This window comes from Manis pentadactyla, chromosome 10 (genome assembly GCF_030020395.1).
Source record: "Manis pentadactyla isolate mManPen7 chromosome 10, mManPen7.hap1, whole genome shotgun sequence".
NCBI classification, from domain to species: Eukaryota; Metazoa; Chordata; class Mammalia; order Pholidota; family Manidae; genus Manis; species Manis pentadactyla.
Genome location: NC_080028.1, coordinates 11,969,442 through 11,982,830, shown reverse-complemented (window position 1 = coordinate 11,982,830; position 13,389 = coordinate 11,969,442). Strand labels below are relative to the sequence as shown.

Genomic DNA, 13,389 nt, shown 5'->3' with positions numbered 1-13,389 from the left:
TTAAGCCATCTACTTGCAGAATCTGTCATTTTTCAAATCAAAAATGTTTCTTAAGTTGTAACAAACAAACCAAAGAACTTTTTAGTTTTGTTTTGTGTCTGACTGTAGGAAGTTGACAACTTCTTTGAAGGTGAATACTACAATCAGGGACCATTACAAAACAACAAACCTAGCAGATTAAAAAAGGAATTCTTCCTGGAGAAGGCAACCAGGCACACCATGCTTTATGACAGACTGTTTAATATTATTTGGTGACTTACCAGAACCTCTTCTCGTAACTGTCCCAGAGGCACAGAGAGCTGGTTGAGGGCTTTGTCCATGCCGACCTAAAGGCAAAATCATGTTGCCACAAGCACATCACAGCAAGGGGTAAGTGCAGGACCTGCTTAATGACCAAGGTGTACTAGACTTAGGTTCTTCTCTGTGCAGCCACATCCTGCTAATCAGCTAAATAGCAGAAATGTTATTTTGCCACAGATATTACTCATAGAATTATGAAAACATTGTTAATATTCACTCGACTATAAAAATAAGGGAATGCAAGCTTCCTTGTATACAATTTGTCTTTGGATGAAGTTTTACATGAAATTGAAGAATTTTAATGGGCGAGGAACAGCCTACAATTTAGGATACTATAGCAGTTGATGTGAAAGTCTGATAGGCTTTATCTCTCAACATTATTGTAAACCTTGAGAAAAAATTCAAATTAATAGAACAGAAATGAAGTGTTCTGGGTTCCTAATCCTCCTGGAACATTTATCTTAGTGGTATATTTCCCAAAAGCAAATATGGCTCATTAACTGTCATGCTTCTTGAAATTCCCAATTGACAAACAGATTTAAAAACAAAATAAAATATGAACAAGAAGACTTTTTGTGAGTATTAAAACTCAAGCATTTCTAAATGATTTTTACAAACAACTGACAAGTTTATTATAAACCATTCTTATGTTTTTATAAAACCAGGTCTCCTAAAGATCAATACTAGACAATGTTCCCTCAACCTAGCTCTGACTAGCACATAGACCTCAAAGTTAATTAAATATTTCCTTAGGAAAACCTGATTATTTTTCTTGAAAATTAGCCTAACCAGTGAGATTTCATAGTAATCACTTAGCAACTAACACAAACACACTCATATCACTGTACTTCACTTTTCACTATTTAATAATAAAAATCAAGTAAGAACCATATTAAATGAGTAAAAAAACTAAAGACAAGATGTTTATCAAAAAGATTAGTTCTTTTGTTGTTCAGATTAGTAATCTTTTCAAGTTCTTTGGGGAAAAATCAACTGAAAGGTTTCTAAAAACACTCAGCACTTTTAAAAATAAATGAGCAAGAAAGAAGTGTGTGTGTGTGTGTAAATATTCCTGAATTGTGGATTAAAGGTTTACCAAGTTTGTTGAAAGGTTGACGAAATCTGCATAGTCCTTGTTGATGAGTTCGACCATGGCGGTCTTAAGAAGCTTATAGTAGAGTTCCAGGTCGTCTCTCAGTTCTTCCAGTTGGACATGCTTCCTGCAGTCAGATACAAAATGATCCACATCGAAATCTTCCTAAAAATAAAGCCAGGAAAGAAAAAAAATTATTACAATGATATCACAGTTTACATACAAAAATAAGAAGAGACAAAGCTTGGATTAACACTTAGTCTACAGGCACACACCTGATCATCTACATTTGCTCTCTTACAACACTAAACTATGTCTTCTACCTTTATCTTGTATCTACCTACCACTTCAGCATTTTATTAAAAATAATAATAATAATAATAAGGGAGAAATGTGGGATTCACATATAAATCAAGTATAAAAATCAAACGAATATTCATATTTGACCTGATGGTTTATAGTTCATAATGCGTGATCAAAACCGAAAGTTTCTGTGATGACTGCCCTTGTACTGTTCACCATGTAAGAACTTATTCACTATGTAAGAACTTGTTCGTTATGCTTCAGAAGATTGGAGACTGACAAAAATTAGGCTTGGGGTGGATTAATGATTGTGCATTGAGCACTGACTCCCCTATACAGAATTTTATTGTTGTTAACAACCATTTGATCAATAAATATGAGAGATACCCTCTCAAAAAAAAAAAAAAAAAGAAGAGACAAACAGTAAGAAAGAAAGGCAAAAGGCCCAGAACAGTCAACACAATTTGAAGGAGAAAAGCAAATCCAGAGAGGACTGATACTACCCGACCTCCAATGTTACTGCTAAAGCTGCTATGACCACAGAGTGGTGCTGGCCCAAGAGGAAACAAACCCATGGACCAGAACAGACAGCCCAGGAGGATGGAAAGGCGATTCACGGAGAAAGGAGAGTCTTAAGCAAATGGTACTAGAACAACGGGACATCCACACGGAAAAGAAAAAAAAATGAAGACACAGACTTTTCATAAAAAATAAACTGAAAATAGATCATAGACCTAAATATAAAATGCAAAACTTGCAGAAGGCAACACAGGAGAAAACCTAGGTGCCCTTGGATTTGGCAATGACCAATGCCAGAATATTAAACAACCTAATTTTAAAATGGGCAAAAGATCTTTAAAGATGCTCAACATCTTAAGTCATTAGGGAAATGCAAATTTAAGTGAGATACCATTACATATCCATCAGAATGACAGAAATGCAGAACGCCCGCAACACCAAATGCTGCAAGGGCGCGCGCAGGGGATGTCGGCGGGAATGCAAAGCAATACAGACGCTTGGGAAGACAGCTTGGCAGTTCTTACAAAACTAAACATACTCTTACCGTATGACCCAGCATTTGCCTTCCTTGTAGTTGCCCGAAAGAGTTGAAAAGTTATGTCCACACAAAAACCTGAGCACAGATGTTTATAGCAGCTTTATTCCTGTCAAAACTTGGAAGCAACCAAGATTTTCTTCAATAGGTGAATAAACTGTGATACAGCCACACAATGGGATGTACTAGTGAGCGATGATCAAGAAAGACAATCACTAAGCCCGAAGACATGGAGGAGCCGTAAAGGCACGCTGCTGGGTGAGAGGCCCTTCTTCTGAAAAGGCCAGATACTGTAAGACTCTGACTACATAACATTCTAGAAAAGGCAAGACTTTACAGAGACACTAAAAAGACCAGTGACTGCATGCTGAGGGTACAGAAAGAGGAAAAGAAATGAATAGGTGAGGTTCAGGGGTTTTTAGGGCAGTGGACCTGTTCTGTATGACACTGTAAGGACAGATACGTGAGCATCATCAAGACCCACAGAATTTACAACCAGAGACTGAACCTCTATGTAAACTATGGACTCCAGTTAATTCTGCATCAGTATTGGTTCATTAGTTATAACAAAAATACCACAATAATGCAAGATATTAGTAACAGGAGAAACCATGAGGGGGTGGAGAAGGGATAGATGGGAATTCTTGCTTTCTGTTCATATTTTTATAAAACTGCTTTAAAAAACAGTCCATTTATTAAAAAACTACCTCTAAGGTAGATGAACTTTCTTTCACTTCTGGAAAATAAGCTATTTTCATTAAAAAGCATTTTTGAGGTGGACTTTTTCTTTTATTAAAATACATGCTTTCTCCTATGTCTGAAAAGCTGGAGGGAGTCAAAATTACTGTAAGTCTGAAATTAGAAGAAAAATAGTTTCTCTTTATACTTGGAGGTATTTCTACTTGAACCCAGATAAAGTACAAATCTCCCAAAAGGCCAGAAGTTGTGAAATCACAAGGGGTATTGGAAAAAAGGAAATAAATCAGCAAAACAGACCAGTTGGAGGCAATTTAAGAACCATTAACAAGAGTAGCAGTGACAGCAATCAAATTTTAAATCAAATAAAGTTTAAGCATTGAGCTAGTTTAATAATTAGTTGCATTCAGGAATGACAATGACTGACAGAACTAGGGAATTATCATTTAAAACTTAACTAAGACACAAATATTAGTATGTTTAACACTGAAAGTTTCATAGAACTTTCAAGAGGTCAAAATTCTTTAAGCTGCATCATGCTGAATGCTAAGAGGTGAAACATTTCTCCAATATTATTCCCCATGGAATTACAAATATATACATATATATATGTATGTAAGACTATAATTCCCCAATGGAATTATAAAATCACTACCTACTCTATCCATGACAAACCCCCAACCCCCAGATCATCATTCTGAATTCATAATCATGGGAGGCATTACAGAAAAGGGCCGTGAAGTCTAAGATACGATCTCTGCTCTCAGAACACGCTCAATTTCATTGAGACAAAAATACAAAAGTGTTAACCTGTGCACTAAGTGAAATAAGCATAGAAAGAAATAAAAGGTTAGTAAGAGCTCATGCACATGTTTTGAATCATTCTTGAAGGCCAATGGACAACAGAGATGAACAATGTCCTTGCATATATTCAATCAATATCACTTAAATATTTACTATGTGGCTGTCTTGCCAGTGGGTTTCAGCCCCAGGCAAGTTCACTATGGATTCAGAGAGACCGAGGAATGACAATGGAACGTTCTTGGGGAGAAAGGGTTTATTACCTGGCTTGTTCTTCCGAGTATGGGCAGAGCACTAGAATTCCCTCTGCATCCAGCAGTCTGCAGGTCTGTAATCCTCCTGCGTAGCTGCCTCGCTGCCTCCGCCCAGAGCACTGGGCAGAGCTCCTTATATTGACTCAGTCAACAATAGCTTATTGCCTATGGGTGTGGAAGCAGTAGCCTAGCAGTAAGCCAGTTAAATCATCAAGTAGTTTAGGTTCAACGGAGGATCTGGGCCACAGGAACTTCCATTTTCTCCACAGTGGCCCAGGCCCTGCTCTAAGCATCAAAGACGCAGCCAAAAAAGAAAGACAAGGTTCCTACCCTTAAGGAGCACATATTCTAATGTAGAAATGAGAAAACAAAATGTAAACAAACGCAATCTTAAACAGTGAGGAATGCTGTGGCTAAAGTGAAGGTTCCTGTGGCCAGGATTCTCATTTGGTCCTGGTCGGCTAGCTCACTGCACATGTATGGGCAATATGTCATTACTGACTCTATATAAAGAGCCTTGCCCAGTGCTCTCAGCGACACGGAGGTGTGGCTGCAGGACTGCAGGAGAGCAGGGACGAGACTGGGGTGGTGGCAGCGCTGAGGACGGAGACTGAGATGGCTGCGGGGCGGAAAGGCCCAGATGCAGAGACCAGCTTGCTGCGTGCAGATTCGCTCTGAGTGGACAGGATTCTAGTGACTGACCTGCCACCGTGGGAATGAAGTTGGGTATAAACCCTTTCACCCCAAGAATGTTCCCTTGTCATTTCTTTGGTCTCCATGAATCCATAGGGAACTTGTTCAGGATTGAAACCCCAACTTGGCAAGACAAATGCTAAAAAGAAAATGAAGGGGGATGTTATTGAATGACACACAGGAGCTAGCAATGGGAACAACTGGGAAGTTTCTACCTGGGAGAACAGCAAGTGGACAATAATATCCCTGGAGCTCTTCTTTCCTCAACTCTAGCACCGACGCACCCACAGGCATGTGACATATTCTGGAACTTGGGTCTCCCAAAGCTCATTCTAGATCTTTATTTTCTTACCAAATTATTCGAGCTTGAAAAATTAAAAATGTATGCTAAAGTATTCTTTCCACCGTCTATGGCCAGATAACCTTAAAAGTATTATCAAATAGTAACACTTAAATTCTAAGGAACTCATGTTCTAGTGGGTTGCGTATTTTCATGTCTAATTCCTTTGTCCAATATTAGGAACAAGCAAAGGCAAACTATATCCTGTAAATGTACTTCTCCACCTGACAGGTATCTGAGGCCCTAAATATGCTCTCTTCCAGCTGATTTCTTCTTTCTCCTTCTCCCTTAATTTAACACTAGCCAGAACCTATGTGGTGTTTTAGCTTAATTTGTTCAACTTTGTCTTGAGCTATTTAGTGGACTGATCTGGTTCTGAAGTCTTAACTACTGGCTGCATATTAGAATCACCTGAGGAACTTAAGAAGCAAAGCCTAAGCCCCAATTTGTGGTTGTTTAAATGTTTAAAGAAATTCCATGTTAATGCTATAAGACTAATTATATAACAAGAAGATATATTTACATAATATATTTTCTGTCTAGTTCTGAACAAAGAAGTATCACAAGTAATAACTCAAAGGGTCACAAGTTCAACATTTTATTCAAATAATAAATTCTATAATATTGCAGGAAGCAGAGTGGAAAATCAAAATCAAGGAAAACACAAATAACTTTTTGCAAAGAATCTACCAAGTGCCAACCAAGGTAACTTTATGTCTGATGTTACTCATATCATCAAGAAAAGTATTTCACAAATACAGATTTTCTATAAAATGAAAGGCAGCCTAACTTCCATATATGGCTAATTCAAATTTTTTGTGGCAGGCAGTCAACAGTATTGTTTATGTCTTGTCTCAAACTGATGCTGAAGAGAATTCGAGCATTTTATCAAGACTTGGTGTCAAATGATGAACCTACAGGGCAGGTGCTTGGTTACTGGAAATGCAGGTGGCTCATGGGAGCGCAGGGCACTGGGCAACACTGACTGCTATTTTCAAACTTTCCTTCCTCCTTTTCTGCCTGCCGCTATCTGTTCCTGCTGTCAGCAGTCCGCCTTTTCCCTCATCATATTAACTGGACCTAACCTACAGGCCAAGAGTCCAGATCACTAGACTTGTCAGAATTCCTTCTAAAATAAGACACAGCCCTCAGTTTCTTCCCCACTGGTGAAATGCAGAGCTTCAGCAGACGGACTCAGGGCCACCTCTGGGCTATTCCTGCTGATCCTCTGATCACCCCACTTCCTGACATTGCTGCCAGTGGCCTCCGGAAAGGAAACTATTAATAGTAGCACCTGCCCAGGATTGGAGCCCAGGAATAAGGAGATGCCCCAACCAGCTGTGTGACTTGGGGGACATCAGTGACACCACTGGGCCTCAGTTTCCTTATCCGCAAACCAGAAAGACTATCGTGTCTTTCTTTCACAGAAACAAACTGTCAAGAGCAGGAAGAGACTGAAAAGATGATTTAGATAAGCAACACCCCATTTTACTAACAAGGAAGCTGAGGCCCATGGATGCGAGTGGTGTGCCCTGCCTCATACCAGTAGGCAGCAGAGCTGAGCCCGGGGCCTACATCTCCAGGCCAGCACCACAGTGGAGCCCTGAAGAGCTGGTCACTGCCCCTGTTTCATGTCTCCACTAGTCCGCATGCTCCTGGAGAGCAGGGTCACCCCAGGACACCAGTCCTGTTGCAATATTCCCAACTCACCCAATTAGAACAGGGAGCTTCAATGACTCTTATCTCCTACTAGATTGTTAACATACTGCAGATGCTTAAAGTCACCATCAGGAGGATTCCCAGTTGCTCTTTTCATTGAGAGGGTTTTGTGTGCCTGCCCAGGTGCCAACAAAGCCACTAAGAGGTGTGGGCTCAGAAAGGAGCTGAGGGACAGTTCAGGGGAGGCGGTTCTAGCTCAGCACAGAAACAACCTGTCTGCCAGTAAAAACTGTCCAACAGTGGATGAGCCACTTTGAATATTTTCAACTGCTTTGGAAAATGTTTTCTTTGATCAGGTGGACTAGCTACCTGTCACATAAAGCCTGGGAATGCACTTTAAGAGCGCCCTGCCTGCAATGTAACACCGACTAGAAGGGAGCAAGAACAGGCGTGAGGAGATAGCGAATGGGGCCACTGCAGCCCAAAGGTGTGAGATGGTAACGTGGGGGCAGCGAAGGAGGAGACGCGGAGAAGTGGACGGATTCAAGAGGTATTTAGGAACCGAAATCCGCAGGGCTTGGTAACAAGCGGGACTCTGGGAAGATGATGCAGAGAGGAGCTCACTCCTGGTTTTCAGACTCACAACTAGATGGACGGCAGAGCATTTACGGAGACGGGTAAGAAAGCTGGTGTGGGGGGAAAGAGGTGTTCAGAAATTCAGTTTTGAACATAATGAGCTTGAGAAGCCACAAAGATATCCAAGAAGAGAATGTCAGGGAGAGAAGTTCAGTACTTGGGACTGGTGCTCAGGAGACACCTGGGCCAGAGATCAAATCTGCCATCGGTCACTGAAGCTGCATGCAGGATCATCTCGAGAAAGGAGAGGACGTGGGATTGAGCCCACAGCTGGCCCCTGAATGGCTACAAGAAGGAGAATAATTGTGCACAGGAGACAGACAGGAGAGGCAAGAAGACAATCACCAAGCAATGAGGAGAGCATCTGGCCTGCTGCAGGATCAAGTATGGAGAGAGAAAAAGGAATGCTGGGTTGACTCACACCTTGTTAACACTGGTGAGGACTGTTTATTGAAATGACCGGGCCAGAAGTCAGAATGAAATGAGTTTAGGACTGAAGGTGGGAATTTGGCCGCAGCGTGGAAAAAAGCGGCAGGGCAGTAACTAGGGGGGGCAGGAGCGAGGAGGAGAGACTACGGGAGTGTGTTTGAAAGCCAGTGCCAAGGACTACAGAGAAGGAGGGATAAAAACAGGGTCCTGAGAGGGCAAGAGGGTGGGCTCCCAGCACGGCTGCAAGAGCCAACCTGATGGGGGAGGAGGGCCCCTCCACGTACTAGGCGAGGAGGAGGATGGTACATGTACAAGCCTGGGGCTGCTACCAGCAAGACGGAGGTCCCATTTGACGGCCCCTATATTTTCTGTAAAATGGGCTGAAACAGCCTGCAATGCAACTCTGATTTCAACAGCACCCCTCAGCAAAGGAATGTGATTTGTCTTTCTCAGCACGCCACTCTCTACCACCAGTATATCTTACATCCTCTTTCATCGATTAGAGGTCAGCCTGTGTGAAATCGTGCATATTAAACCCAGGCTGCACATTTAAACTCAATTCAATGCTTTCTAGGGATTTTGCTATTTTTCTGAGGCTGACAGTTACCAGTCTGATGTCACCACCCCATCTGCATCATGCGATTCTTCCACCTGCCACCCCTGCCTTTTGATCACCTACATCTTTCACAAACCTTTTGCCTCTCCTGTATTTCTCACTTGATCTCATAAGGGTCCTTGACATAACTAACTTTTTAAGAAGCTTTCTGCCACCGGACAAACCCCTCATAGACAAGGCTCAGAACAACCTGCGACCCCGCCCACCTCCCCTTCTGCCTTTCCAGTGCCATCCTGGCCATTCTTCCATACTCCAGCCACTCTGGACCGAGCAGTTACTCGGCACAGATGTTCTTCTTATCACCACACTCAAGATGAAACTATATTTCATCTACCTTTGTACCATCATGTCTAGAGTGATGGCTGGCACACAGGTGGTCAGTGTATGCCTGTTTACTGAATTAGCCGCTGCTCCCGTTGTCCTACCGGGGCCTCGTCAAGCTCAGCAGACTAATGAGTTTCCAGTCAACTGACTGGATTTCAAGGAAAGTCAGCTCTCCTAAAGCAAATCTGACATTTCCTAACTTTCCCACAGGCACAAAATCCATCCGATTACAAAATGTGTTGAGTGAGACACACATGCAGAAATGTAGCCCTGACAAGCAAGCTCTCCATCCATCATCTCACCATGGAACTGTAACTGATGTCTCTTTGAAGGAAACAAACTGCAAATGACCTTTATCTCCAGATCCCACCTAGGAAGTCAACAACATCTTAGAACAGCTGTTCTATGTATTCTTCTTCTTCATATGAAGTGATAATAATTATTAGCACTGTATAGCATAGTCAGAGCAGAGATTTAAGAGCCATGAGAGAGTATGGAATTGCTGGCATTCAGCCACTTCTCCAGTTTGCTCTCTCCCTACCTCTAAGTTCTACTTAAGAACTTACATTTTGAAATTTCTATTTCCTGAAATAGCTTTTACTAAAGGCATTCTGTCAGCTCAGTGTGAGAAAGATGGTGGGGCTAGTGAGTCAGAAAAAATGCTAGTGCTAGGCTCAAGGCAAGCTTGAAGAAGTCAAAAGACGGACAGTTTGCTGTATTCCAAGGCTCTGGCAGCCAGAGAAGCCAGAACGAGGCCCTTGATCTGTGTGCTTTCTTCTCCCGGTGCACCTCTCCTCATCTAGAACCTTTCTTTCTCTTTGCCCTCCCTTCAGAGCAGCTCTGCAACCAGGGAGTGGAACAAGAGTCTGCGTCTGTGAGCTCACTCTGCACTCTCCTTCGAACATCCCATTCAAGTCATACCTGTTGTCACAGTGCTTTAGCTGAAACATCACTGTACAAGAACACAAGTGCCACTATTCTTGATTCTAGGTAGCCCCACATTCTAAAAATGGTACGGTCACCAGAGAGGATCCAAATGTAAATACTTTTTAAAACCAGAGTTTTGGAGATGTGATCAGAATGTAAATATCAAAAAGAGATAGGCTAACTAACCCAGAAAAAGAGAATAAACATTATGACTTGAGGTCATCAAAAAGAACAGTAAGACATTTAAACTCAATTCAAAAATTTTTTCTACTCAGCCAAAACTTTTAACTTTTTAACACAGAGACAAGCTACTAAGTGGTGTCAAAAACCTCAATCCTTAGAAATTAGACATAAATATATATTTTTGATGGTTAAAGTACAGATTCAGAGGAATACACCAAATAGGTATGCAAAGTTCCTTTGAGCTCTAATTAAAATCTTGGACGCTTTCAAGACTGTGCCTGATGAAACTTTATCATCAGTCGATTGTTTTTTCTGAAACATTTCTAATCTGAAGTTTATTTCCTACAGTTACCTGCAGACCAACTTCAAGTTCACCGTATAAAGCAGGGCAGTATTAGGATAGAAGAGCGGTTTACTCTGCATACCGCAATAAAATCTACAAGAATATTCCAAACTTTTAAATCGCTCGTTCCAGAAGCTCTAGATTAATGTCAATTCAAACCTTTACCACAAGTGCCTTTTTTCGCCAACCCGATCCCTGGGTAGGTAATGTGGGCTCAGAGATGCGTACAATACATACTAACTGAGCTTGCAGGCGCAAAGCACTGGTGCACAAGCTCCTCTCTGGCAAGAGGATTGGCAACCTGACTGCACTGCACCGTATCGGGGTCGGGTACTATAACAGGGGCTTTCACATTAGGCTCAAAACCCCTTGCCCAGAACTTTTCAGGCCTTTTTACTTAATATGCACGATTTCACACAGGTGCTTTTTCCAGGCTGCACCCGCCCAAACCTGAGGCCGAGAGACTCCCCGGAGCGCAGCGAGGTCCCTCCGGGGCGGCCGCGCGAGGGGTGTGCGCGCCCAGGGCCGAGCAGCAGCCGAGCAGAGAGCGGGAGCGCACGGGGGCCGGGAGACCGGGGAGCCGGGAGAGCACGGGGGCCGGGGGACCAGAGGCCGGGGGGTAGGGGGGCCGGGAGCGCACGGGGGCCGGGGGGCCGGGACGGGGGCCCGGCGTACCTTCGTGAACTCGTCCTTGTCGAAGCACAGCGTGTCCGGGCCCCGCGGCAGGTTCATCCTGCTTCTCTTCATCCGCCGGCCGCTCCTGTCAGCGCGGAGACGCGAGCGAGGCGAAGCCGCAGGCCGAGCCCAGGGCCGCGCGTTCGGGCACCGCTGATCGCACCGCACAGGGCGCGCCGCTTCCGCCAACATGGCAGCGCCCTCGCCGCGGCCAACGAGCGAGCGCCCCGCGCGCCCGCCGCCGCTAAGAGGGGCACCGGGACGTCGTCACCGCAGCCGCACGCCGTACTGCCACCGTGCGGCGGAGGGCGGCCCTGCAGCCTTGTGCGGCCCCGGGAGGCGGTGCTTAGCTGTGCAGGGCCCGCGCGAGCTCAGGGGCCCGGCGCCCTCCCGCCCTTCGGCTCGGGGAGCACGGGCAGCAGCGTTCCGGCAGGGCCTTCTCCCGGGGCTGCTCCGCGGGGAGGAATAGCGACGCCGCCGGGGCTCTGGGGTCTCCGCCCTTCCCCTTGGCGCCGCGGGCGGCGCGGTGTCTGCGCCGGGCTCTACTGCGGGGAGCTGCCTGCTCGGTTTGGGGCTCCGGTCCGGGCGGGGCGCATTGTGAGCAAGGCTCGGGGCACTCAGCGACCTTAGGAATGTAAATTGGTGCAGCCACTATGGAAAGCAGTATGGACCGTTTCTCGAAGGAAAACACTAATTCAGAAAGAGATCCTGCCCTACACCGCTCCCCCACCATGTTTATCGCAGCATTATTTACAATAGCCAAGATACGGAAACAACCCAAGCAGCCACTGATGGGAGGAGTTGATAATGAAATTGTGGATATACAATGGAATATCATTCGGACATAAAAAAAGAATGTCTATGGTTTTCCTGTATTTACTTAATAAAATTTTGTTCCTTTTTCTCCTGTTAATCTGTCTCATGTCAATTTGTTTCTTAGACCAGCTAAGGGAACTTGGAGGGATAGAAGAAATTCTTCCTCCCACCACCAGTCAAGTATCTATGTTTACTAAGGGCTGAACCAGGACCTCTCTCTTTTTGTTAAAAGGACCAGGATGCTGTGGAGAAAATTATAGCCAGGATCCTTGCCTGGGTGTCACCCATTGTAGACCTGAAGTGCCTCTTTGCATGTCTATGGGATGTTTACAGAGAGGCTGGTCAGTCTTGGGAGTATTAGGCAGGAAAACAGATATGAGCGGGATGACAGAGAATTAAGGCCAGCAAAGTTCACTGAAAACGGTACTCAAAAATGGCAATTTGGAGTCAGTTGTGCATTTAGTGTATCTCGAACATTTAAAACGACTTCTGCTCCTGTGTTGTTTTTGGTAGAATTGTTTCTTAAAGAAAACCACTCACTGACCTTGGCTCTCCCTGTCAGGATTTTGTGCATCCTAACATCTCTTGTTGTCACAGTCCGATTTTTACTAGTTAAATTTGTTAACGTGCTATGAAAAGACTGAAAATTTGCATATGTAGTGTATATGATATAACATTGTGAATTAGTGCATTTTAATGATGTAACAGCATACCAACATTTGAAGATAATGGTATTTGATAACTGATAAAGGAAAATTTGCCTCCAAAGTTTAAGCTAGCAAGTTGCTGGAATAACTTTAGGAAAGAACCACTACAAGATTGTTTAGGTATTTGGTACTTACGTTAAGAATTGTGTACAAATTGAAATATCTGTACTGATGCTCCAAACAAATAAAATCTCAATCCTAAAAAAATAACAAAGAAAACGGGCCTCAAAAAGCATTCTGCCCCAGGGGACTGAGGAGGAGAAGAAAAGAAAACAAAAAGCTAGTGAATCGGTTCAGGAATGTCTGCTTGGACCCTTGAAAGCTGCTGCTTCATGTGTCTGCACACCAGCCCCTCTCCCACGATTTCTCCTCGAAAAGCCCTGACCGCTTGGGTGTCAGGAGGACGGTGGTTCTTTCAGGCAGGAGTCTGCCACTCCCTCATTTACTAGCAATCAATAAACCATTCTTTCCTTTCTTCAAAACCTCGTCACTGTGTTTTGTGATTTGACCTCAGGGACAAGGACCGGGTTTCGGTACCAG

General features: G+C 43.8%; 1 protein-coding gene across 5 annotated transcripts in view; it reads right to left on the bottom strand.

The window, feature by feature from the left end:
• The window catches only part of COG2 (component of oligomeric golgi complex 2), a 40,519-nt gene extending 28,998 nt beyond the window's left edge, over positions 1-11,521 (bottom strand). For 3 of the 5 annotated variants that reach the window (XM_057486419.1, XM_057486422.1, XM_057486421.1), the window contains exons 1-3: positions 11,327-11,521; positions 1,397-1,558; positions 261-326 (exon numbers count right to left, since the gene is read on the bottom strand). In XM_057486419.1, the coding sequence (XP_057342402.1) occupies positions 261-326; positions 1,397-1,558; positions 11,327-11,518 (420 nt within the window). In that variant the 5' untranslated portion in view covers positions 11,519-11,521. The remainder of the gene's footprint in view (positions 1-260; positions 327-1,396; positions 1,559-11,326) is intronic. The other 2 variants (XM_057486420.1, XM_057486423.1) reach the window with 1 other exon arrangement.
• Positions 11,522-13,389: the final 1,868 nt, after the last annotated feature.